Below are 24,787 nucleotides of genomic sequence, written 5' to 3'. Positions count from 1 at the left end.
CCTGTAACATATGTCCCTAGTGCCCATTATTGGAGAAAAACCCAGAAGGCAGATTTATCCATGCTTGACAAGATAAGAAGACCTCCACAATTATACATATAATTATTTTAATGCTCCATATATAGCTCCAGCTCAGATTACTGATTAACAAATTTCCTTTTTTTTAATACATTGTTACTGGAATCCAAAGCTTGGGATTTTTTTTTCTTTCTCTGCTGAGCTCCTCCCATGACCCAGCTGTGTGTCTTTTAGTGATCTTTTTATTTCTTTTTGCACAATTGTATTCCTGATTCTGGTGACCCATCTCAGCTGACAAAGTGGCCTTTATCCTGGGCAGAGAGGGGGGGCTGACTCATGTGGACAGTCCCTCTCAGCTCCTCTAATCATTTCAGTACAGAGGCTGGTGGCTCCTGGTACTGCTAGCAAGAAACCAGGAAAAAAAATAGCACTAATTATCTCTAGGGACAGTTCATCTGCAAGAGGAGGAAAGGATAATGGCAAAAGCTCCTGTCTGAATCTTGGTAAGTTGTTTTTTTTAAAGCTTGGTCAGTCTTTCACAGGTGGGACAGCTTGGGTTCACCGTAACATTCACGTGGCGAAGGCAGGATTGGAACCTTGAGCTTGGCAGGCTGCGCTGGAGATTTCTCCGGAGTTTCTCCTGGAGAGCTGCTGATTTAGCAGGAGACTCTGATGGGTTTGCAGGGACTTGGAGGGGACCTTGTAAAATGCAGAACGAGATCCACAGGAGGCTGGGAGTGCAGTTGTAGAGTGCATGGGCTGAACCTTACAAAAGATTGGCCTCTAAAATGGAACTTTTTTTTTTTTCCCGTTCTCTGCCAGACAGAGCTGAATATTACTAAATTAATTACTTGTGATTCCCGCTCTTTCAGGCACTAGAATTACAACACCTATAAAATACTATACAGAAACTAACTAAAATCAGTTAAAAGTGTCTTCAGTGGCCTCCGAGGTGAGCCCTGAGAGGAAAGCGACCTGGTGCTGAGTAACTTGCTTCCCTGGTGCACGACTGCAGGACCGAGGCTGGGAGGGGACCTGGGCTACAAGGAGAATTTGGGGAGGTGCTGGCTGGGCGAGCCAGGTCTGATATTTCGGGGGGCAACAGCTTCCTCTTACTCTGTTGTGCTTCCAGCTGAATCCGGACCAGGGCTGGGATCATTTGCAACTACCTGGGACCCCCCCCCCCCCAGTCTGCTTATTTCAGTAACAACTCCCAGACCTTGCATGGGAAGTGCCACACAGCAAGTCTCAGATTGCCAAGGGGGGGGGGGGGGAGGGTCCTCGCAGAGTTTGCTGGGTGCAATATTCCTGGGGGGCATCCCCTGGGGGGTGTTCTAGTCAGAATGCAGGTAATACTAGTTTTACATTTCTGGGAAGTCAACACCCCTGATCTGCCCCCTCCCATCTCATTTCCTCTCCTCTTCCATTTCACCCCTCACTTCACTCACCCTTCCCCTCCTCTCTCATTCCCTCCCACCAGCCCTCCCTTCCATTCCTCTCATTCATTCCTTTCCCTTCTCACTCACCCCTCCCCTCCTTTCTCTTCACTCTCTCCCCATGTTCCCTTGCCACCTTTCACTTCTCTCACCCCTCTCCTCCCTTCATTCACTCCATTCCCCTCCCCTCCTTTTCCTCTCTCATTCCCTCCCTCCCTTTCACTCTCACCCCTCCCATTCACTCCTCCCACTGCCTCCTCACTCACCCCTTTCCCCTTCTTTACTTCACTCCATTCTCAGCCCTCTCCCTCCCCCCTCTTCCCTTACTGCCCCCCAGTGGTGTCCTTCAGAACCACAAACTGACCTCTCCTCTCACCGACCTCCCCACCAGTAGTTTCCAGATTTGTTTTTTTTCTCTGGTGGCTGCGGGTGGCCCGGATCCGGACAGGCTAGCTCGGTAAGGCTAGGTCCAGCCGACTGGCCTTAGTTTGGGGGACCCCCTGCTCTAGCCAGAGGTCATGCCCCAGGGCTCCTTCTGGAACCCCACAATCCCGGGCCATGAATCTGGCCACCACGTGTTATGAGCACAGCTCGCCCCGCCAGAGATTATAAGTGCTACCTCTGCAGCTGAGCTGGAGAACAGAAGGCCCAACTTGGGATCAAGCCTGAGGCCTTCCACATGGCAGTGCCCAGTGTTGTGCCCCTGCCTTTTATTTTTTAACGAGGAACATTTAACTACAAGTCCATCCATGCTCTGGAGGTAAAGGAGGGGGCAGCCGATGGAAGGCTGTGGGTGGGAGATGAGCTGCTTCCTGAAGACCTGTAACATGGGGGGTGTGGGATGCAGAACCTGGAGCCCGTCAGACACCAAAGGAGCAACCTGGGCTGGGCTGCAGGCAGCCGGGGGGGGGGGGGGGGGGGGGGGTAAGAGGGCTGACAGGAGGGGCTCTCGGTGCCGAAGGACCTGCTCTGCTTTCAGACCAAAGAGGACCTTTCCTGTGTTGTAAATTTAAACAAATCCCTTTCCCGTGAATGAAGGATTTCTAGAAACATTCAAACCTTTGACAATTTTCAGTAAAGTGGAGGAAGGTGGCCGTCTCCGTAGGAAAGGACATTGAAGGACCAGCGGGGAGGTAACAGGAGGGAATAATTCCTCTAACCAGGGGGGGGGGGGGGGGGGGGAGTTATTGGTTAAATTATCTTCTAATCTCAGTACCTGGGTGCGCCTGACCCTGCGGCTTCCCCTGATGCTCCCTACTTGTTCCTTTGACCCCTTGTTAATTGTGACTTTATGAATCAGTTTCTCATCTTTTCTTTATCCCCGCTGACCTGTGACCCGATGTCATGTGCATGTGAATGTGGGATAGAGAAGTCCTAAATAAATACAGGAAATAAGTGACCCGGCAGGAAAGAGCTCAAGCCCCCCCCCATAGTATTGCAAACCCACCTTTCACTTCCTGAAAGGCAGTAGCAGAGTTTGCTGCCCCCCCCCGGGCACTGGTGGCGCTGTGCTGCCCCCTCCCCGCTGGTAACGTCAGGCAGCAGGGTGGGGGGGGGGGGGTCCCCCCCCTTCCCTGCCGAGGCCTGGGGAGCAAATTCTGCAGCACAGAAAGCAAAGGGAGACCTCCGAGGGGAGGGGAGGGTGTCAGGAGGGCCCAGAACAGGGATGAGCAGAGATGGAGGATGAGGGAGTGGGTGGGTGGGGCAGGCAGGAGGGGAGCTTCCAGGATCCAAGATCACAGGAGAGAAAATGCAAATTGGGGTGGGAATAGTGAGGAGGAGGAGGCAGGTGTCCCTGCTGTGCCCTGGTTATGTTCTCCCTTACTTCCCCTCTCCAGCCACTGCCGCCCTCTCTCACTCACAGACACCTGAGCCTCCACCCATCTCCCACTCAGGCCCTCCTAATCTCCTCAAAACGATCCCCTTTGCTCTGTTTGTTCCTGGGCCTTCCCCCTTCGTGCTGGATGAAGGTGCAGAGGCGGCAAATCTTCAGCCAGCCTGCTGCCTCCCCAGGTTTCTGCTGCCCACGGACAAATCCAGGCCTGCTCGGGAGAGGCAAGGGAAGGAGAAAACAAGGCGTGGATAAAAGGAGCAGGATCGAGTGACACTAGCCGGTGGCCAGGGACTGTCCAGCAGGCCCATGGGGACAGACTTGCTGGTAGTTTGTTTTATTGCAAAGCTTGTTGATAGATGGGGGGGTGGGAGAGGGCCTGTGCGTGCTGCATTAAAGTCTCCCCAGATGAGGAAAGCAAAGGTGCAATATGCAGAAAATGATGGGCAGCCGGGGGTGTGTAACCTTAGCAGCTGATATCAGGCAGATTGGCTGGGACCATTTTATTTTCATCTGCTGTCTTAAATTTGTAAAACCATGATTGATTTAGCCTCTCCCTGCTGACCTGCAGCCTTTCCATACCCCCATAATTAACAGACAAGCTCCAGCCAGCAGAGAGTTGCTCCAGCTGCAGTACTGTGGGAATAGATGACACTACCTCATGGATAAGAACGCTTCCTATCTGATTCTGCAGCCCTGCTTCAGGGTGGGAAGGGTTGCTGCGGACCTGAGGTTTGCAGGGCCTTGCCAGGGCACGTCCTCTCTGGCTTCACCTGCGGTCCAGTGTTGGTGCCACAGCAGATTGGCAGCGTGATGAGGGATCAGTGGTCTGTCTGGAAATACCGCCAGCCATTACCTGACTTAAGAGCATCACTTTTGGAGGTTTTTTGTTGTTGCTGTTGTCTATGTGTGGCCAGCTGCTTTCCTTGTTGCTCATGAATGGGCTTTCCAGCTCTGGCAGTCTTCCTGCTGCTGCGGGCCAGCCTTGGCAGCTGTCGGGGTAGGTGATCTCATTTATGTGTCACCCCCAGCCTCAATGCTGCCCAGTCACTGCAGCGATGGCCTTGGTGGAGGGGCAGAGAGAGCAGAGGGATTGGGGAGATGGTGCTACAGAGCAACGTCCAGGAGCATCATTCATGCATCTCTCTAGCATCCTCCCTGCCCAGCCTGTATACATTCGGTATCCAGCCTACATGCTAGTCATGGGGGGCTGGATAGAGCCGCCCCCTTCCCCCGGAAAGGCTGGATCTCCTCTGAAATGAGCTCCTATCCCAGGAGCCTGCCAGGCACACCCTGGCACAGAGTACCCACGCTAAATGGTGCTGCTTGCCCCATGCACATCAGCAGAAAGCAACGTTGCACAAGCCTCACTCATTACATTCTTACACAGCACAGCCTCTGCCTTGTGTGTGTTATCCTTGTGTATTAAACACACATGGAGGGGTTGGGAGAGGGTCAGATCTGCCCTGCCAATCTCCTGGAAAAGCAGTCTCTCTGGGATGTCGCTGGATGCTTGGCTGCCGTGTGCTGGTGCTGCTGAGCTGAAGGGCTCATGGTTCAGTTCCCAGTTATCTGAGGTCACACCACCCTCTTCTGTTCTGCATATTTAGTGCTGGTGGGTCCTGGTGGAGACAAAATGAGGGAAAGACTGAAGAGGGAGAGAGAGAAAAAGAAACTGTAATAGAGAAGAGACACAAAATCCCAAGAGAGCAGTACAGTATGCGGGTGAAGTTTTTCTGTGCCCAAAACAGGAACGGGATCTGCGGGGGACCAGATCTGACCGGATCCAGACAAGTGGATAATGTGATGCTTGACTGCATAGGGAGAGGAGCAGCCAGCAGGAAAATGGAGGTGATGTTGCCTCTGTATAAGTCTTTCAGATCAAGTTGGGCTGCTGCAGATGTGTGCACAGAAAACACTCGCTAGCAGAATCCCTCACCTCAGTCAGAACTGCAAAAAAAAACCAGTCAGACTCTCAGCAAGTACAGGATAAGTGCTCAGAGGCCAGAAATAGAAAGATGCAGGCAGAAACCCTGTGCAGTCTTTTGACTTTCTCCTTCAGGTTTGGGAAGGTGCATCCCTGATATCTTTTGCATTTTGCACAGTACAGGAGGGAACACATTCCTGCTTCTCCGGTGCAGTGCGCGTGAGAGAGAGAAAATCTAAACTGGGGAGCCAGGCCAGAGATGGTGAGGGAACTCCCCTTAGTCCTTGTCTCTCCCCTTCCCTGTGAGAGACCCCATTCTCTTTACCTCTTCCCAGTCTCCCCATAGACCGAGGTGGCTAAGAATGGCCAAGCTAGCTCGCAGCAGGGGTCCCTCTCACCCAGCATCCTGCCTCCTATCGGAGGAAAACCAGAGCTCATCCAAGTGCCAGGACGCTTGGCCGCCGCCCAGTCCCTAATATCCACTGATCCTTGCCTTCTAGGACTGCATTCGGACCCCCTGTAAACCCTGCTAATGCTGATTGCAGGGGCTATGTCTGGCAGCAGCAGATTGCACCGTTACCCGCTGGCTACCAAAAATACTTTCTTCCGTTTCTCTTACAGTTTCATTGGATGCCCCCGGCGCTGGTATTTTTGGACAGCGTGACCAGTGCTTGCTTGCGGTTTGTTCTCTTCCATTCGTGATCTTGTAGACCTTTACCATGTTCCCGTCCCCCCGCCAGTCCTTTTTTTCCAAGCTGAAAATCCCTAAATTGTTCAGCCTTTCTCTGTGTGAGAGAGGCCCCCATCCCTTTCCACATTTCTGGTTGCTCTTTTCTGTCCCTTCTCAAGCTTCACCTCGTCCTTTTTTGAATTGGGGCAACCAGAACTGCGTGCAGTGCCTCCGGTGTCTACACACCGAGATAATATCCTTGAATTTGTCATAGACGCCTTCCCAAATGATTCCTGGCCTACGGTTGGCTTTTTTGGCCGCCGCTGCTGCACACTGTGCCGTGGGTTTCAGCCTGTGGGTCACCGGTATTTCCAAGATCTTCTCTTGATAGCGCGGACCCAGCACCGTACGTTGACACTTTCCACGTGTCCACAGGAAATTCCATTTTGATGCCCAAGTTCCCAATTTTTCCCGGACCACCCTGCAGTTTTACACAATCACTTTCGGGCCGATTCAGTAAGATGGGCGGGAGAGCGCCTGCTCTCCTGGGCGCGCGATTCAGTATGCAAATGAGGGCCCGCGCTAATAAAGGAGGCGGCGGCTGTCAGCGGGTTTGACAGCCGACGCTTAACTTTACCGGATGTCGGTCGTCGAACCCGCTGACAGCCGCGGGGTGAGAACACAGAAGCCGGCAAAATTGAGCGTCCGTTTTCCGCGGGCAGATTTTTTATATATTTTTTTATCTTTGGTGCCTCCGACTTAATATTGCTGTGATATTAAGTTGCAGGGTTTACAGAAAAGTAGTTTTTTCTGCTTTTCTGTACACGTTCCCGGTGTTGTCCGTGATTAACGCTGGCCTTTGGGCAGGCGTTCATTTCTGAGAGTAAAACGTGCGACTTGGCCGCACGTTTTACTTTCAGTATCCCGCGGGGATAACTAATAGGTTCATCAACATGCGTCGGTTGTCGGACCCGCAGACAGCCGCCGCTTCCGCTAATAAGGAGGCGCTAGCATCTCTAGTGCCTCCTTATTAGCGCGGGCCCTAATTTAAATAGAGAATCGCGTGCCCAGGAGAGGTGCCTGGGCGTACGTCAGGAGAGCGGGCGCTCAACACGGAGCACCGGCTCTCCCGCGGGTTGTTTTGTTTTTTTTTGAGGAGGATATTGGGGCTGGTGATGGTGCAAGGGTGGCGTGTATCAGCCTGAAAGAGAGGAGCTTCATAGGGCAGGAGAGAAGGGCCATCTCCCCTTGTACCCCTCTATTTCAGCACCGAATGTGTGTACGGTTAACACACACACACACACATATACACACACACTCACACACATATATACACATATATACACACACACATATACACACATACACATACACACACATACACACACACACACACACATATACACATATACATATACATACACACATATATACACACACACATATATACACACACATACACATACACACACACACATATATACACATATATATACACACACATATATACACACTCACACACACAAGTTCCATACAAAAGCTCTGTTCTCGTATCGCAGCAGGCTGGTGCCACCAATCTCTGCCCTTGGAAGCCGGCCATGCTGCAGAGAGCCCGTGCCGGTGCACTGTATCGCCCTGCTACAATAGGACCTATCACGTGCGAGGGCTGGAATCACATCCTAGATAAACACGGTCACTTTGAGAATTGGGCAGGAAGTCAGGCTGGCAGCTCAAATCCATGTATCGGCAATTTTGGCTTTGTAATTTTCGGGACATGAGTCTTGGATGGCTATAGAAAGAGTTAAGCCAAGAAGCTTTCATTACCAGTCAGAGATAAAGTTGGGTCTGCAGGGTTGCAGAATGGATAGAGCCTTTCCCATGGTGCTGGGCTGTAGAATAGAATAGTGGCTTATTTTCTCAGCACTGATCACTGTTCTCAGCTAAGCTTTTTTGCTAGGAGTGGCTCTGCTCCCTTGTTGTCTCTCGCCTAGAAGCAGTAAGGTGTAGGAGAACCTTTCTCATCCAGCTCCACAGAGTCTTGCAGTGAAACAGGGATCCTTTGTGAGTTTGTGCGGTGTTGGGGGGGATCCTGTCAGGAGGAGGTGCCCTGAACAGACAGCACAGTGCAGTGGGCAGTGTGGAGGGGGGAAGTGTGTCAGGAATGCCAAGCTTGGCATGTAAAGAATTTCTCTCCGTGTATAATAAGGGTCTGTGCAAGGGGAAAGAGCTGACCCGAGCCCAGCTGCTCCATGGACTGAGATGCGGAATTAGAGGGTAAATTAGAATTTTGCAGTCATGTAAGGGGTTAACAAGCTCAGTAGTTTTCATCTGAACTCCAGAAGGCAATGCAAGAAACGTTTCCAAGTGTATATGTGAATACAAGATAAACGTGCGTGTGTGTGTGTGTGATGTAAGTCTTTGCACATGTGTATATGTTTGTCTGGTTTGATAGAAATCAACAGGGTAAACCCAGCGCTCACACACATTTATAAAAGTGCTTTTATAGTGAGAACCAGTAAAATGTTTGACATGCTAGACAGCCTCGGTTGCCTTTCTCTAGAATATTGTCAATAGGTGTCAACTCTGGATAACTATCAAGATTCCTAAATGTGCTTCCCCACCAGTCCTGAACTGAAATTTCCATTCCATGCAAATAATATATGCCATACTGGGTCAGACCAAGGGTCCATCAAGCCCAGCATCCTGTTTCCAACAGAGGCCAATCCAGGCCATAAGAACCTGGCAAGTACCCAAACATTAAATAGATCCCATGCTACTAATGCCAGTAATAAGCAATGGCTGGCTATTCCTTATTGATTAACAGCAGTTTATGAACTTATCCAAACCTTTTCTGACCCAGCTACACTAGCTGCCTTAAGCACATCCTCTGGCAATAAATTCCAGAGTTTAATTGTGCATTGAGTGAAAAAGAATTTTCTCTGATTTGTTTTAAATGTGCTACTTGCTAACTTCATGGAGTGCCCCCTAGTCCTTGTATTATCTGAAAGAGTAAATAACTGTTTCATACTTACCCACTCAAGTCCTTTCAGGATTTTGTACATCTCTATCATACTCCCCATCATCGGTTTCTTCTCCAAGCTGAACTTGGTCGCCCTTCTCTGTACCTTCTCCATCGCAATTGTATCTTTTTTAAGATGCGATGACCAGAATTGTACACAGTATTCAAGGTGCGGTCTCACCATGGAGCGATACAGAGGCATTATGACATTATCTGCTTTATTTTCCTTCTGTCCAGATCTCAACTTCCATTCAGATCAGCCCAGTACTTGTGCACTTCCTAACTATTTAAAAATGACTCCTGAAGGAATAAAATGAACCCAGGTGGCTGATCCGCTAGTGCAGGGGTAGTGCTAAACGGGAAAGCATAGGCTTAGGACCTGGACAAGGCTGCTGTATGAGGACTACGGGGGAGGCCCACCCTCACCCTGCCGCAATCCTCTTTCTTAACACCCTGTGATCCTGCCTCTAGTTATAATAAAACTTGCCATTTTATAGCATTACTAGCTGTATGCAGCACTGTGCAATAAGTTCCTTCCCCAAAGAACTTACAATCTAAATAGGTCCCTGAGGTTACGTGACTTGCCCGAGGTCACAAGGGGCGTCAGTGGAAGAAACAGGACTTGAACCCTGGTTCTCAGCCCAGACCGCCCCCTTTGCACCCTGCATGATGCTTTCCCTTCCCCCACTCACCACCATGACCCTGTATCTGTTCCTCCATCATACCCCAGGCAAAGCTTGTTCTTCCCACCACACACTGAGTGATCCTCTGCATCACCTCGACCCTGCACCTCCTGGCTGATCTTTCCTCTCTCCTCCTACCACACTGCACCCTGTGTGATCCTCTGCATCACCTCGACCCTGCACCTCCTGGCTGATCTTTCCTCTCTCCTCCTACCACACTGCACCCTGTGTGAGCCTCTGCATCACCTCGACCCTGCACCTCCTGGCTGATCTTTCCTCTCTCCTCCTACCACACTGCACCCTGTGTGATCCTCTGCATCACTTCGACCCTGCACCTCCTGGCTGATCTTTCCTCTATCCTGCACCCTGTGTGAGCCTCTGCATCACTTCGACCCTGCACCTCCTGGCTGATCTTTCCTCTCTCCTCCTACCACACTGCACCCTATGTGATCCTCTGCATCACCTCGACCCTGCACCTCCTGGCTGATCTTTCCTCTCTCCTCCTACCACACTGCACCCTGTGTGATCCTCTGCATCACCTCGACCCTGCACCTCCTGGCTGATCTTTCCTCTCTCCTCCTACCACACTGCACCCTGTGTGATCCTCTGCATCACCTCGACCCTGCACCTCCTGGCTGATCTTTCCTCTATCCTGCACCTTGTGTGATCCTCTGCATCACCTCGACCCTGCACCTCCTGGCTGATCTTTCCTCTATCCTGCACCCTGTGTGAGCCTCTGCATCACTTCGACCCTGCACCTCCTGGCTGATCTTTCCTCTATCCTGCACCCTGTGTGAGCCTCTGCATCACTTCGACCCTGCACCTCCTGGCTGATCTTTCCTCTATCCTGCACCCTGTGTGAGCCTCTGCATCACTTCGACCCTGCACCTCCTGGCTGATCTTTCCTCTCTCCTGCACCCTGTGTGAGCCTCTGCATCACTTCGACCCTGCACCTCCTGGCTGATCTTTCCTCTATCCTGCACCCTGTGTGAGCCTCTGCATCACTTCGACCCTGCACCTCCTGGCTGATCTTTCCTCTATCCTGCACCCTGTGTGAGCCTCTGCATCACTTCAACCCTGCACCTCCTGGCTGATCTTTCCTCTCTCCTGCACCCTGTGTGAGCCTCTGCTTCTCCCCTGATTCTTCTCCAATCGTGGAGCTGAACCTAAGGAGGATGAAACACGGAGAGATGTTCGACAGAGAGTAGGCGGTAGAAGAGATGGGGGGAGAGAGAGAGGGTTGATAGGTGGAAAGTAGGCACAGGGTAAAAATTAAGGAAGGGGGGAGGGGGCAATCAGGACTGGCGTATCCCAATAGGTGAACTAGGCAGTCGCCTAGGGCGCCAGCCATTAGGGGGCGGCAAAGAGCAGCCATGTGGGACTGCGAGCGAAGCCCATCCCACTCATGACTGAGAGGAGTAGAGACTTGGCAGCGCCCATCCTGCTCACGGCTAGAGAAGCAGAGAGTCAGCAGGCCATGAGCGGCACCTCTGGTGTGTGTGAGTGAGAGGCACTGTGTGTGTGCATGAGAGAGCAATGGTGTTAATGAGAGGGAGGGAGGGAGGGAGCCTGTGTAAGGGCGCGTGGGTGAATGAGACAAGGAACCTAAATGTGTATGAGAGGGGGGGCCTGTCTGAGTGAATGAGGTTGGGGCTGGACCAGGTGCGGGAGACACAAGGCAGAAGGTTCACCTAGGGCGCCTAATACCCTTGCACTGCCCAGGCAATGCCCCCTCCATGCACACCCAAGATGTGCAGAGGAAATTCTTACAGCAGGCTCAGGGTCACCCTGAGATTTGGTGTGGATTTGACCGGGGGGAAGAGGTGGAAGTGCACATCAACTTTCCCTCTTTCAGTCTCCCTACCTGGGAACCTTTGACTTGCAGCAGGATGGGGATGGAGGGTGGGGTGATAGGGAGGAGTAATGCACATCCACTTTCTCTGTTCCAATCCCTCCCTACTAAGCCGCTCTCTCTTTCCACCCGCCACTAGCCCTCCAGTATTTCATTCCTTCCCTCCCTCCCATAATTCACGGCTGCCTGACCTCTACCCTCCGCTGAAGCCTGGACTCGCAGCTGCAGACCGAGCGGGGTCTGTCGTAGCCCCTCTCCAGGAAGAGGAGCGCAGCGGTGATGCCTTGGGCTTGCATCCTCTCCACCTCTCCCTCCTGCTTTGAAACCAGCATAAGAACATAAGAACCTGCCATACTGGGTCAGACCAAGGGTCCATCAAGCCCAGCATCCTGTTTCCAACAGAGGCCAATCCAGGCCACAAGAACCTGGCAAGTACCCAAAAACTAAGTCTATTCCATGTAACCATTGCTAATGGCAGTGGCTATTCTCTAAGTGAACTTAATAGCAGGTAATGAACTTCTCCTCCAAGAACTTATCCAATCCTTTTTTAAACACAGCTATACTAACTGCACTAACCACATACTCTGGCAACAAATTCCAGAGTTTAATTGTGCGTTGAGTAAAAAAGAACTTTCTCCGATTAGTTTTAAATGTGCCACATGCTAACTTCATGGAGTGCCCCCTAGTCTTTCTACTATCCGAAAGAGTAAATAACCGATTCACATCTACCCGTTCTAGACCTCTCATGATTTTAAACACCTCTATCATATCCCCCCTCAGCCGTCTCGTCTCCAAGCTGAAAAGTCCTAACCTCTTTAGTCTTTCCTCATAGAGGAGCTGTTCCATTCCCTTTATCATTTTGGTCGCCCTTCTCTGAACCTTCTCCATCGCAATTATATCTTTTTTGAGATGTGGCGACCAGAATTGTACACAGTATTCAAGGTGCGGTCTCACCATGGAGCGATACAGAGGCATTATGACCCTCGGGTCCTGCATGCAACTGGTCCCCGAAAGCAGAGGGCGCCACCGGCACTGGTCTCCTCATCCTGCCAGCCCGAATCAGTGCTGGTGACAGGAATCGCCAGGGGGGGGAGGGGAACAGGGATCCGAGAGGGTGGGTGTGGATTGCGGGAAAGGATTTATTTCAAAACTGGCCCATGAGCTACCCGACTCACTCGTGAGCTCTCTGTGCAGCAGCCAGTGCTTCACCAGCTCCCAAAAGCAGATCAAGCCAATCATTCAGGCCAGTTCTGTAAAGCCTGCTTGGCCATGCGCACTGTTTAACACGGGCTTGGCCGCGTGTTTTCGAGGGGCGTCTTTTATCCCTTATTCTGTAAGGGGTTTCGCGCCTTGAAAACGCGCGGCCAACCTCCCTGAAAACGAGTAGTGCTCATCACATGCATGCGTGGTGAGGAGGCTCTTAGTCAGTCAACGGGATTCAGAAAGTAAAATGTGTGGCCAAGCCACACATTTTACGCTCATAAATTAACGCCTGCCCAGTGTATGAGCAGCCCAGAAAAGGGTAGGGAAAAGCAGAAAATACCCTCCGACTTAATATCCTAGCGAAATGAAGTCTGAGGAACCAAAAATGTAAACAACCAAAAAAAAAGTGCCGGCCGGTCTGGTTAGGAGAATGGACGCTCAGTTTTACTGACCGATCCGCCCCTGGGTGCAACTAAGGTCTTCTTCCCTCACAAGCCAAATACATGGGAGGGGGAGGGGAGCGGGGCAGTGCAGGCTTCACTTCCTCCATGATCCACATCGGTAGAGACGTCACTAGGTCCTTAAAAGACTGAGGGCTCTGCCCCACAGGGCTCAGCCCTGAGATTTCGGCACTTAAACTCCATGAGCTCATTAGCACGACGACTGTTAAGTCCCTCTTCCGAGACCAATCCTGAAAAAGCACCGGACACGGAGTGCAACTGAAATCCTTCCGTTCTTACCAGAGGCACCGACCGCGCGGGCAAACCCACCGCACTGCGAGGGAGCAGAGCGGCTCTTTGCCTTGTGCGGTTCAGCCTCGCCCCTTCCCCTCCTGCTCCTAGCAGAAGACAGGCGGGGAGGGCCTGCATGAGGGAGAAGAATTATTCTTCTGCCCCAGCCTCGCCCCCTCCCCTCCTGTCCCCAGCAGAAGACAGCGGGGAGGGCCTGCATGAGGGAGAAGAATTATTCTTCTGCCCCAGCCTCATCCCCTCCCCTCCTGCTCCCAGCAGAAGACAGGCGGGGAGGGCCTGCATGAGGGAGAAGAATTATTCTTCTGCCCCAGCCTCGCCCCCTCCCCTCCTGTCCCCAGCAGAAGACAGGCGGGGAGGGCCTGCATGAGGGAGAAGAATTATTCTTCTGCCCCAGCCTCGCCCCCTCCCCTCCTGTCCCCAGCAGAAGACAGCGGGGAGGGCCTGCATGAGGGAGAAGAATTATTCTTCTGCCCCAGCCTCATCCCCTCCCCTCCTGCTCCCAGCAGAAGACAGGCGGGGAGGGCCTGCATGAGGGAGAAGAATTATTCTTCTGCCCCAGCCTCGCCTCCTCCCCTCCAGGAAGCAGGGGGTCTGTTCTCTGCTGAGTGCAGGGCTATTGGAAAACCTGGGCTTGCGCTGTTGCCGCCTGTGCTGCACCTGTTCTGGGATAGGCGTGCGTGGCTTGCATCGCTGCTGCCCAGGCCGTATCTGCTCTGTGCCCTGGCACTGCCCGTGTCCTTTGATCAGCAGTAAATTACCTCCTCTGGCTTATTCTACTTGATATTTAAAGTCTCTGCAAGAGTCTTCTGTTTTCTGTGGAACATTTTCAGCCTCCCACTCGCTGCACGGACGTTTCTTTAACTTTGCAGGAAACGCCCATGTTGGAAATGCAGATTTTGTTGGGGGAATGAATGGAAATCGTCACATTAAAGAATTAGCCAGCCTTCATGTTCTGAATAAATCAATGCAGGAACAGTTGTTTGCAGGGGTTCTGAGGAGGCTAGCGACCCTGATAAATGCTGGAGATTCTCGCGTAATTAGATATCTGGATGGTAACGGGCAGGCGTGATGAGCAACGACACTTCGATTTAAAGCGCATCGTCTAAATTTTCCCCAGAGTACTGTAATATTAAATCAGCTTTGAGGAAATGTCAGCAAGTATTAAAAGCTATCTGCCATTCACATAGCAATTCTTCTGCCTACTTTCCCGGTTCCTCCCAGAAGCCCCTCTTCCCTTGTCCCCCTTCCTGCCTCTCCTCGCTCCTTGGATCTCTAACAGGAGGTCCTCTTACGCTCTTATGCTCGTGCACTTTTCAGCTTCTCGGTGAGTAGGGAGCTAGACCAAAACTAGTCATTGCAGTCGTTCCATGGCCCCTGTGGCTCCCCCACTTTCCGACTCCTATGAGAAGGAGCATCTTGATACAGATGGCTGTTCGGAAACCATCAAGAGAGATTGTACGTCTACATTCTGATTGTTTTTGTTTTTTTTTATCTGAGCGACCATTTCCCTGAATTTTTCGATAAACGGGTTGTCTCCAACTTCTTGTGGGCATCTTCATGAATGCTACAGGCTGTAGGCCATGCCATACGTCAAGTCCCAGTTGAGGCTGAGGAGGTACATGAAACCGAATAGACAAAACAGAGAAGGTGACAGATGCACTCTTTCACATCTGTTGTGGCCACGGAGAACCGCGACCAGGTCCCTCCATCTACTGGTGTGGCCGCCCCTCTCTCGCAGGAGCAGGCAGCCACTGCAGTCGCGTCCCGCCGCGTTGTCTTCCCACGCCGACGCTCCTTCTCGGCTGGGATGCGGCTGGGCTCCGATCGGGCCTTCCTGCTCCTCCCGGGCATCCTACGCGTGCACGTCACGTGACCCTACTTAAAGGGCTCACCTCGGGAGGTGCCGCGGTCCCTCCCTCCTGACCCTGGATTATTTAACATCAACCACCAGCCATCAAGGAAACTCCCCGATGCGTGGTAATGTGCGGGTGCTATATATGAGGGAACCCTTGGTGATCCCTTCTTTTAATAGCTGCCGACTTTATTCTTCAAATAGTTTTATTTTTCTATTTTTAAAATGTTTAATTTATGCAATCCTGTATTTCTTGTTCAACAATGAACCGTGTCTGTAGCTTTCGTTTCAGTAAGTGTCCTCCCCCTGGCGGTCAACCCGTTCCCGCTCCTTCAAATAGATACTTATCGGTTCTGCCCGAACTCCTGTGCTTCTATAAGGTCGAAGCCGCCTGCTCGACACCGGCCGTGTTTTGACTGCTTGTCTGCTTCAGGGACCATGGAGGGATCTTATTTACTGTCCTACGGTTCAAGCTTCTCCACCGCGTTGTGGTTTAAACACCCTTCAAGTGTTTTTCTATCACTATATTTTATATTTAAAAACAATCCATAACATTAACCCATTTGCTCATTTTAAAATTTTTACTCAACCTCTTGTGGGGTTTCATATTACTTACAGTTTCTCTTATAACTTTCGTTTCGATGAGTGACGCCTTCATTCTGTTATCTGGCATCTTTTCTGGCTTTTAAACTTCCCCGGTCCAATCCCCCTCTCCCTAGTCAGAGCGAGGCTGCCAGCACCCTTGGGTGCTACCACAGTTTATGTTTGCATTCACCATCCAAAACATTTGTTTTATGTTTCACTCCGATTTTTGTCATCAATTTCTCTCCCACACAATTTCTTAATTGTAAAAAGTTTTTGTTCTCCTGGTCAATTTGCATTGGTAAAGTATGAAGATTATGGTATATAAAGAATTTGGTTCCAACAGAAGAAGGATAATAATTATCGAGAAAGAAGATCAACAAAAAGAAAACATCTAAGGGCGCAATTGAAATTCGGCGGAGTAAAGTAATGTAGGCAGGAACTGGTTCTCGATCAGGTCCCGCCTGGACAGGGCAGCGGCCATTCGAGGTACAGTAAATCATGGAGTAGGCCTCTATCAGGTCCGCAGGATAAGAAACGAATAATTATAACAATGCATCGTGCGTCAGGCGTGTTGAGGCACCCCAACGGTGCTGATGATCGTTCCTTCAACGATACTGGTGCCGATACATCTTTGCTTGGAGCATTACGCTTCCTCAACACAGGCTCGGACGGTTCCAAAAATCTGATGCCATTTTTATGATGCAGGGAAGCTGGCACTACTCCCCCCCCCCTGTGGCTTTGGTCTGAGCCAGTAGGGGAATCTTTGAGGAACTCCTGCTCAGCTTCTTTCCTGGTGATACAGACAATGCTGCACCATGGGAAGATGATCTACTGTTAAACAGAAGAGATTTACACAGCTCCTCAATCCTAATCACCCGGGAATGTTGGGAGTGCTGGACAATTTGTCTACAGTTGTATCAGTTTTTTGGGTCATGTTCCAGCCCAAGGCACTGAAAGCAGAGCTCAAGGTCGTCATCGAGGGACATTACCTTGCTAGCGATACAGTTTTTGAATCTGTTCACAGCTGATTTTTTTTTTTTTTTCTTCTGGCCCAACTGAAAAGTGCTGTTGTGGGAGCTGCAAGGGCAGTGAGGCAAATTGAAAAAAATAATTTACTGAGAAAGAATGATCAGATTCAATAATTAAGAGAAAACTGAAGAGGAGAGACTGAGTACATGTCCATGCTTGTGCTCAGACGAGAAATGACCGAGGAGGTTCACGAGGCAACTGCTGCACATGCTCAGTAGAGCTGAAAGCTCTAGAGGCTCTGAGAGAGAAGCGTTCGGTGCTGCAGGATGACGTCACCCACATGTCATGACTAATTTAGCTGCTTATCCACGGAAAATCAATAGTAGCTTGTCATTTTGGTCTTTCATTCTTGCTGGATAGAACAATACAAAGTCTGCTTTTGTATTTCTTAGTTATTCTTGCGTTACCAGGCACCTCTTCCTCTTTTATGCTGTGGAGGTAATTTTCAGAGGAGTTACACATGTAAACGTAATTACTATCACAGCAATTTTCAAAAGCCATTTCCAAGCACTTACATGCGAATAACCTATGTATAATTCAATGGCATATATTGTAGTAATTTTCAAAAGCCCATTTACACTGGTAAAACCCAGTTTTATGCCTTTTGAAAGTTACCCCGTAACTTTTTATTTAGATCTATGACAATCACATTTTTTTTCTCTCCTTCCCAATTACCCTCCACTATTGGAAATCCTGAAAAAAAAAGTATGGAAGGGATTAATCCCGCAGGTCTTGGGTACATTTTGTGGCTTGTGTGACTGGAGGGTGCTCTACGCAGTCCTTCAGTCCTACTAGGATGATAGGAATTGTATCTTCTTGGTTTCTTTTTGATTACAAGCTCAGGAATTTGTTGTCAGAGGATGTGGTTAGTGCAGTTAGTGTAGCTGGGATCAAAAAAGGTTTGGACAAGTTCTTGGAGGAGAAGTCCATTACCTGCTATTAATCAAGTTGTCTTAGGGAATGGCCTCTTCTATTACTAGCAACAGTAACATGGGATAGACTTAGTGTTTGGGTAATTGCCAGGTTCTTATGGCCTGGATTGGCCACTGTTGGAAACAGGATGCTGGGCTTGATGGACCCTTGGGGTCTGACCCATTATAGCATGTTCTTATGTTATTATGTATATATAAAATTTAAGAATAAGGATTATAATAAATTGCATTGGTAGAAATGTCTCCATAAATTTTGCTGGATCATCACCTTCCTTTCCTTCTGACATTTGATTATTTCTCCTGCTTTTATTTGGACCTTCAAAGTTTTTTGTTTTTTTTTTCTTTTTAACTCCTGAAACCATTTTGATTTTATTCTGTGGCAGTTTCTTCCTTTCCTCCAGCTGAGGATTGTGCTGTAAGAGACGCCACCTCAGTTTGAATTTCTTTGGTTGTTCCACAAGTCGATGTCATTAGCCCCTCTAGGGCCCGCAGCTCCTTCAGGATCGCAGGAGTCGTGTTCCTTGCCAGCGTAGTTTTTTTCCATGCTGGAGCCTCTCTGGAGAGTTTGACTCTCGTCATGCAGTGAAAGCTGCTTGGCTCTTGCCCTGCTTACCACTGGCCATGACAGTTCCCTCTTGAGATAAGTCTTTGGAAGAGGCAGATTATATTTTTATTTGCAGGATTCATTGATTTTTTTGGCTTGTTCCTCAGAGAGCAGATCTCACACACACACACACACAGAGAGCTGGCGAGGGGGGCAAGCAGCGGGGATGGGCAGTAAAAGCTACCCCCATAGCCTCCTCCATCCTCTTACCCTTTCTCGCACTGTCTGCACACCCCCAGATCTCCTGCTCCCCCTCCAAGCACCATGACGTGGAAATCTGCACAGGAACTGGACGGCTAGAGGGAGTTTCTATGTGTGGGGGCAGAGAGGAGTCGCAGGCCAGCTGGCACAGTTTTGGAGAACGGCCCTGGCAGGGCAGCAGTGATAGGGGAGCCCTTCCATTGCTTTTCAAACTGGGGGCTCTGAATGGCAAGGAGGGGGCTTGAGGAAGGGAAGAGGGGCTGTTTTTGGTGAAGCAAGGTTGGCAGGAATTACAGGATAACACTTTTGAGTGGAGACCTTTCATAATAGAGGTGCAGGGCAGAGGGTTTTCTATGTCAGGTCTTCAGGATGCTTTAGGGATGTCCAGAGAGGCCGGAACGTTAAACTGCTGATGCTCTTGCGAGCTCATTAACCACACCTCTTGAGGTGTAACTACTTAGCACAGCTTAATGCAGATTGCAATGCTTATCATGGTCTGCATTTAGCCTTTTGCAAATTCATGAATGGTTTTGCATGCATTTCCATTCGACACCGCTGATTTAATTTGGCAGGCAAACAGGCCGATTCTGTAACATGCACGGGAGAGCCGGCGCTCCGAGGCGAGCGCCCGCTCTCCTGTCACACGATTCACTATGCAAATGAGGGGCCCGCGCTAATAAGGAGGCGCTAGGAACACTAGCGCGTCCCTAGCGCCTCCTTATTGACAGAAGCGGCGGCTGTCAGCGGGTTTGACAGCCGACGCTTAATTTTACCGGCATCGGTTGTTGAACCCACTGACAGCCACGGGTTCGGAAAACGGACGCCGGCAAAATTGAGCGTCCATTTTCCAACCCGCGGGCCGAGGGCAGGTTTTTTTTTTTTTTTTAGATTTTTTTTATTTTTTTTTTATTTTTGGGGCCTCCGACTTAATATCGCTATGATATTAAGTCGGAGGGTGTACAGAAAAGCAGTTTTTTCTGCTTTTCTGTACACTTTCCCGGTGCCTTTTGGCAGGCGTTAATTTCTCAGAGTAAAACGTGTGGCTTGGCCGCACATTTTACTTTCTGTATCGCGCGGGACTCACTAATAGGCTCATCAGCGTGCACTTGCATGTTGCGGGCGCTATTAGTTTCAGGGGGGGGGTTGGACGTGCGTTTTCCACATGCTATTACCCCTTATTGTATAAGGGGTAATAATATGTGAAAAACGCGCGCCCAAACGGGGGCTAACGGTGCGCTGGGCCTGCTGGTGCCTGACTTGTGTGCTTGCTATATCACGCACTAATCTGAAAGCGTGGGGTAACATTAAGCCCCATGTTTGGTCAGTAAACAGAGGACGCGTGCTTGAGTTCTTTAAGTTCATGTCAAGAATTTGTGGGAAAAGTAGGAGGGGAACTGGATCTCCCCAGGTTTCCCAGAGATTTCACTGTTGTGCAGTCCTGCTGGAGTTATTACAAAATAAGCGCTTTTCTTTTCCTTTCTTAGCAATGTGTGCATAAAGGGGAGCAGGGGCATACGGTGCATGCAGTAACACGGGGCTCTCGGGGTCTGCCCAGGATGGGCTCGGGAGACTCCTTCCTGCCACCTGACAGCAGGGAATATCACATGGAGCATGAAACTTCCCTGGTGCCTGTAACCTATTAATGTGCGCGCGTGTCCTGCTGCCAGAAACAGTGAGGCACTGCTTGCTTAGGCACAGATTGCACACCCACTCGCACACCTACAAAGCAGCAAACTCAAGACAGCAGGCAGAGCACTCGCTCAGCAGCATGCCGCCCGTCCCCCCCCCCCCAGCAGCTGGCTGGGAGCTCTACTGTCATCATCGGTGCCTGCCCAGCCAGTGGAATGTGTGTGTGGGCTCCTTCCCTGTGCAAGAAAAGACAGAAGACCCATTACAGAACTCCTACGGGCAGGAAAACGTGTGTGTGGCACGGCGGCGGCAGCAGCAGCAGCACCCAACCTGCTGCGTTTACAGAGGAGAGGGGCCGGGCTGGCGTCCATGGGGCCATCGTAAGACGAGCCTGCCCGGGAGGTAGCGGAAGACAAGGGATTGCTCATGGTGTGTGTCCGTTCTTGGGCCTAGGAGTCGAGACTATAGCCAAGGAGGGGCGTTGGATCAGCACCTCTGAAGTATCTGTGTCTTTTATCATTTCTAGGGCCAGAGATTTTACAGCCTGAGCGCTTTTCCTGGGGAAGAGTACACAAAAGGTAAGATGCATCTTCCTTGCTTTTCTGGACACGAGTTTTTTTTTTGCCAATGTCTTTCTTCAGCAATCAGTTGAATATGTCTGTTGAAAAATAGCTCGGTCTTGCTTGGCTTGCTAAGCGGCCTGGCCACCCAAAGCAGCGGCCCAGAGCACGTAGAGGTAGATGCAGCAGGAGCCATCTCCAGGGTGCAATGCCTCATGGTACGTTTCTGTGTAAAACAAAAAAAAGGGAACAGGAAGAAGGAGGTGACTGAGTTTATGTGACGGGTACAGGCACTGGAAGAACTGGGACATCATGTCTGGACTTCTTCTTCTGGAGCCCTGATGTTTGCTGCTGGCATGGGCTTATCCTCTAGGATTAGCAGCGGTCTTTACCTTGACCCGTTGCAGAGATTTCAGTTCTCCATTCAGATGAGTCTTCTGCCCTTCCCGTGTCTCTGCTTTGGCCGTAGCGGAGATGCTCACAGGGCAGTTTTTGAAAGCCATTTACGCGGGTGAAGTGGCCGCCTGAGCGTTGTCTGCCCTTTCCTGGATGAACAGTAAAGCAGGATAGCTGGGCAGCTCAGAGGTGGGGATGGGTTGGGGGAGGGGGGCAACAAGTCACTTACTTGCCGATTCAGTAAAGTCCGTGGGAGAGCGGACGAACGCCCGCTTTTCGTGCGCGCGATGCAGTATGTAAATTAGGTGGTGCGGTAGAAACGGGCAAAAGGAGGCGCTAGGGTCACTAGTGCGTCCCTAGCGCTTCCTTTTGACCCGGAGCGGCGGCTGTCAGTGGGTTTGACAGCCGACGCTCAATTTTGCCGGCGTCTGTTCTCGAGCCCGCTGACAGCCACGGGCGGAAACCGGACGCCGGCAAAATTGAGCGTCCGGTTTTCGGCCCCACAGCTGCCGGCCCATTTAAAATTTTTTTTTTCTTTTTTTTACCCTTCGGGACCTCCGACTTAATATCGCCATGATATTAAGTCGGAGGGTGCACAGAAAAGCAGTTTTTACTGCTTTTCTGTGCACTTTCCTGGTGCCGGCAGAAATTAACGCCGACCTTTGGGTAGGCGCTAATTTCTGAAAGTAAAATGTGCGGGAATAACTAATAGCGCCCTCAACATGCATTTGCATGTTGAGGGCGCTATTAGGTGCTTCAGGTTCGCTCCGTCGAAGCGCACTGTATTGTATCGGCCTGCTAGTTTGGCGATTTTCAAAATGTCCCAGGGAAAATGTACCTGCAGATAAAGCAGGAGCCGATCTGGTGCCGTCCGCGGGGATAGGCACTTGTACAGGCAGGAACTTTGTCCCACAGATGGCTCCAGGCTGGCCCGGTCCTGGTTTTACCCCCATGTCATGTGTGGCCTTTATAGTTTCACTTTTCTTAAAAAAACAAAACAAAAAAAAACAAACCCCAGAAACTACAAGTCAGGGGAAGGGGTAAAAACCAGGACCAGCTCAGTGTTCTCTGGAGTCCTCTGCTCATCCAATCCTAAATCTGCTCAATATTCTCTAGAATTTTCTTATCTAGCTGGTGGACAAAGCTGTCTTTCTGCATTTCTGAGGGATTAATGTGAAGAGATTTTAATGCCTTGTCCTCCATAGCTCATCTCTGTCGTCTTCGACAACTGAATACCACTGCAGTGCACCCATGACTTCAATAAACAGCTCCAGCAGGGCTTGAGAGGGCAGGAACATGATTCCGGGTCAACAGGATAAGGCTGATCCAGTTCTGGTTTTACTCCCATTGCATCCATGGGTTTCTGGCTCCTTCTGTTTTCCCTGGAAGAACTAGAATCAAAATCCAGCCTGGGGACTGTCATGTAGTAGGATTTTCAGGATCTGACCTTCCCAGGACATGTTGTTGACCCTACACTCTGCAGCGGCCCTAATGTGTAATTCACTGTAGCTCGGGGGGGTTTCCCACGATTTTTTGTGGCTGTGTTTTGCTTGCTGTGATCCTGCCGGCTGGGCTTCATTCTGTAAAAGCTGAGGATCTTTCTATTTGCTGATTTGTATGAGCTTGAGGTGTCGAGGAAGCTGAGAGATTCTGGGCTCTTGCAAAACCTCCCAAAACATTTTGTTGAAGAGACTAGGGAAGGAGCAGAGATGATTGATAACACAACATAGCTTGGGCAACCAAATGGCAGATGACATTTAACGTAGACAAGTGCAAGGTATTGCATAAAGGGAAAAATAACCCGTGCTATAGTTACACAATGTTAGGTTCCATATAAGGAGCTACCACCCAGGAAAGAGATCTAGGCATCATAGTGGATAATACTTTAAAATCGTCGGCTCAGTGCGCTGCAGCAGTCAAAAAAGCAAACAGAATGTTAGGAATTATTGGGAAGGGAATGGTTAATAAAACGGAAAATGTCATAATGCCTCTGTATCGCTCCATGGTGAGACTACACCTTGAATACTGTGTACAATTATGGTCGCCGCATCTCAAAAAATATATAATTGCGATGGAGAAGGTTCAGAGAAGGGCTACCAAAATGATAAAGGGGATGGAACAACTCCCCTATGAGGAAAGACTGAAGAGGTTAGGGCTGTTCAGCTTGGAGAAGAGACGGCTGAGGGGGGATATGATAGAGGTCTTTAAGATCATGAGAGGTCTTGAATGAGTAGATGTGACTTGGTTATTTACTCTTTTGGATAATAGAAAGTCTAGGGGGGCACTCCATGAAGTTAGCATGGGGCACATTTAAAACTAATCGGAGAAAATTCTTTTTCACTCAACGCACAATAAAGCTCTGGAATTTGTTGCCAGAGGATGTGGTTAGTGCAGTTAGTGTAGCTGTGTTTAAAAAAGGTTTGGATAAGTTCTTGGAGGAGAAGTCCATTACCTGCTATTAAGTTCACTTAGAGAATAGCCACTGCCATTAGCAATGGTAACATGGAATAGACTTAGTTTTTGGGTACTTGCCAGGTTCTTACGGCCTGGATTGGCCACTGTTGGAAACAGGATGCTGGGCTTGATGGACCCCTGGTCTGACCCAGCATGGCATGTTCTTATGTTCTTCTTTCTAAATTAGGAAAAACAAGCCCTAGCTTGCAGCTAACCAGCTCCAGATTTTCAGGACCAGTTGATCCAGACCTGGTTTTACCCCATTCCATGCTGGGACTTCTTCTGATTTACCTATTAAATTCTCTCCGAAAATCAAGACTATAAGTATTTGCATGCAGAGGAGTAAAACCAGGACTGGATCAACCTGCCCTGAAAATCTGGAGCCGGTTGGCAACCCCTGTATGTCAAACGTGAGCCTTTAGAACAAGTCCCTGTATTTCCCTGTGTGTGACCTTGGGGCACATCGCTGGGGCTCTCTGTGGCCTTGGGACAAATCACTGTTGCCAGGGCGGTCGCTGGACACAATAATGCTCCACACAAGGGTTGCTTTTAGTGCTCTCAGACTGACTCAAAAGGGCAGTGTGGTGCCCCTCCCAGCTTGGCACCCGAGGCAGTCGGGCTGCTTGCCCACCCCTTGTGCTACGGCCCTGACTGTACTTGTGGTGTTGTGTTATTGTGTACTTGTGGTGTTATGTTATTGTGGAGTTGTGTTATTGTGTCCTTTAAGCTTTTTATGCCTGTTCGCCCTGTACCCTGCCTTGAGCCATGGGATGAGTGCAGGCTCTAAATCTATTCAATAAGTAAGTTCTCCTGAAATTTCGTGCAGGCGCAGCGTTGAACTTCGCACGGAGCCTGAGGATGGCGCAGTCAGAGAGGAGCAGCTGCAGCCAAGGCTTCCTCCCACTCACCCTCCTCCTCCTCACAGTCCCCTCCACGTTGACTCAGACCTTGGCTCGTCCTGCTTCCCTCTCTCTCAGTACGTGGGCTCAGGCAGCCTCACTCGAGCTGTCTCAAAGGATGGTCTGGTGCTTCCCTTGCCCTGGCAGCTTGGGGTCTCGGACTTCACGAATCAGCATCAGTTTTTTTTCCCTGGAGTGTTTACGACGTGGCTTAATCTGGACAGAATTCAATTTGCAAAGAGATATAGCTGTGCA

The 24,787-nt window shown here is 50.2% G+C and overlaps 1 protein-coding gene across 13 annotated transcripts in view; it reads left to right on the top strand.

Annotated features, from left to right (window-relative positions):
* The first annotated feature begins 289 nt into the window (after positions 1 to 289).
* Positions 290 to 24,787, top strand: part of MAG (myelin associated glycoprotein) — a 76,869-nt gene continuing 52,371 nt past the window's right edge. For 4 of the 13 annotated variants that reach the window (XM_029576942.1, XM_029576952.1, XM_029576941.1 and 1 more), the window contains exons 1-2: positions 290 to 521; positions 20,750 to 20,801. Coding sequence is in view for 2 of the 13 variants with exons in the window: in XM_029576953.1 (XP_029432813.1) it covers positions 3,595 to 3,612; positions 20,750 to 20,801 (70 nt within the window). In the remaining 11 variants the exon portion in view is untranslated. Of the gene's footprint in view, positions 522 to 2,189; positions 2,215 to 3,410; positions 3,613 to 4,007; positions 4,286 to 20,479; positions 20,653 to 20,749; positions 20,802 to 24,787 lie in introns of those variants that run through there. The other 9 variants (XM_029576949.1, XM_029576946.1, XM_029576945.1 and 6 more) reach the window with 7 other exon arrangements.

Source organism: Rhinatrema bivittatum, chromosome 14, assembly GCF_901001135.1.
Source record: "Rhinatrema bivittatum chromosome 14, aRhiBiv1.1, whole genome shotgun sequence".
Taxonomy (NCBI): Eukaryota; Metazoa; Chordata; class Amphibia; order Gymnophiona; family Rhinatrematidae; genus Rhinatrema; species Rhinatrema bivittatum.
The sequence above is the reverse complement of the archived record's forward strand: the minus strand, read 5'-3'. Positions and strand labels throughout refer to the sequence as shown.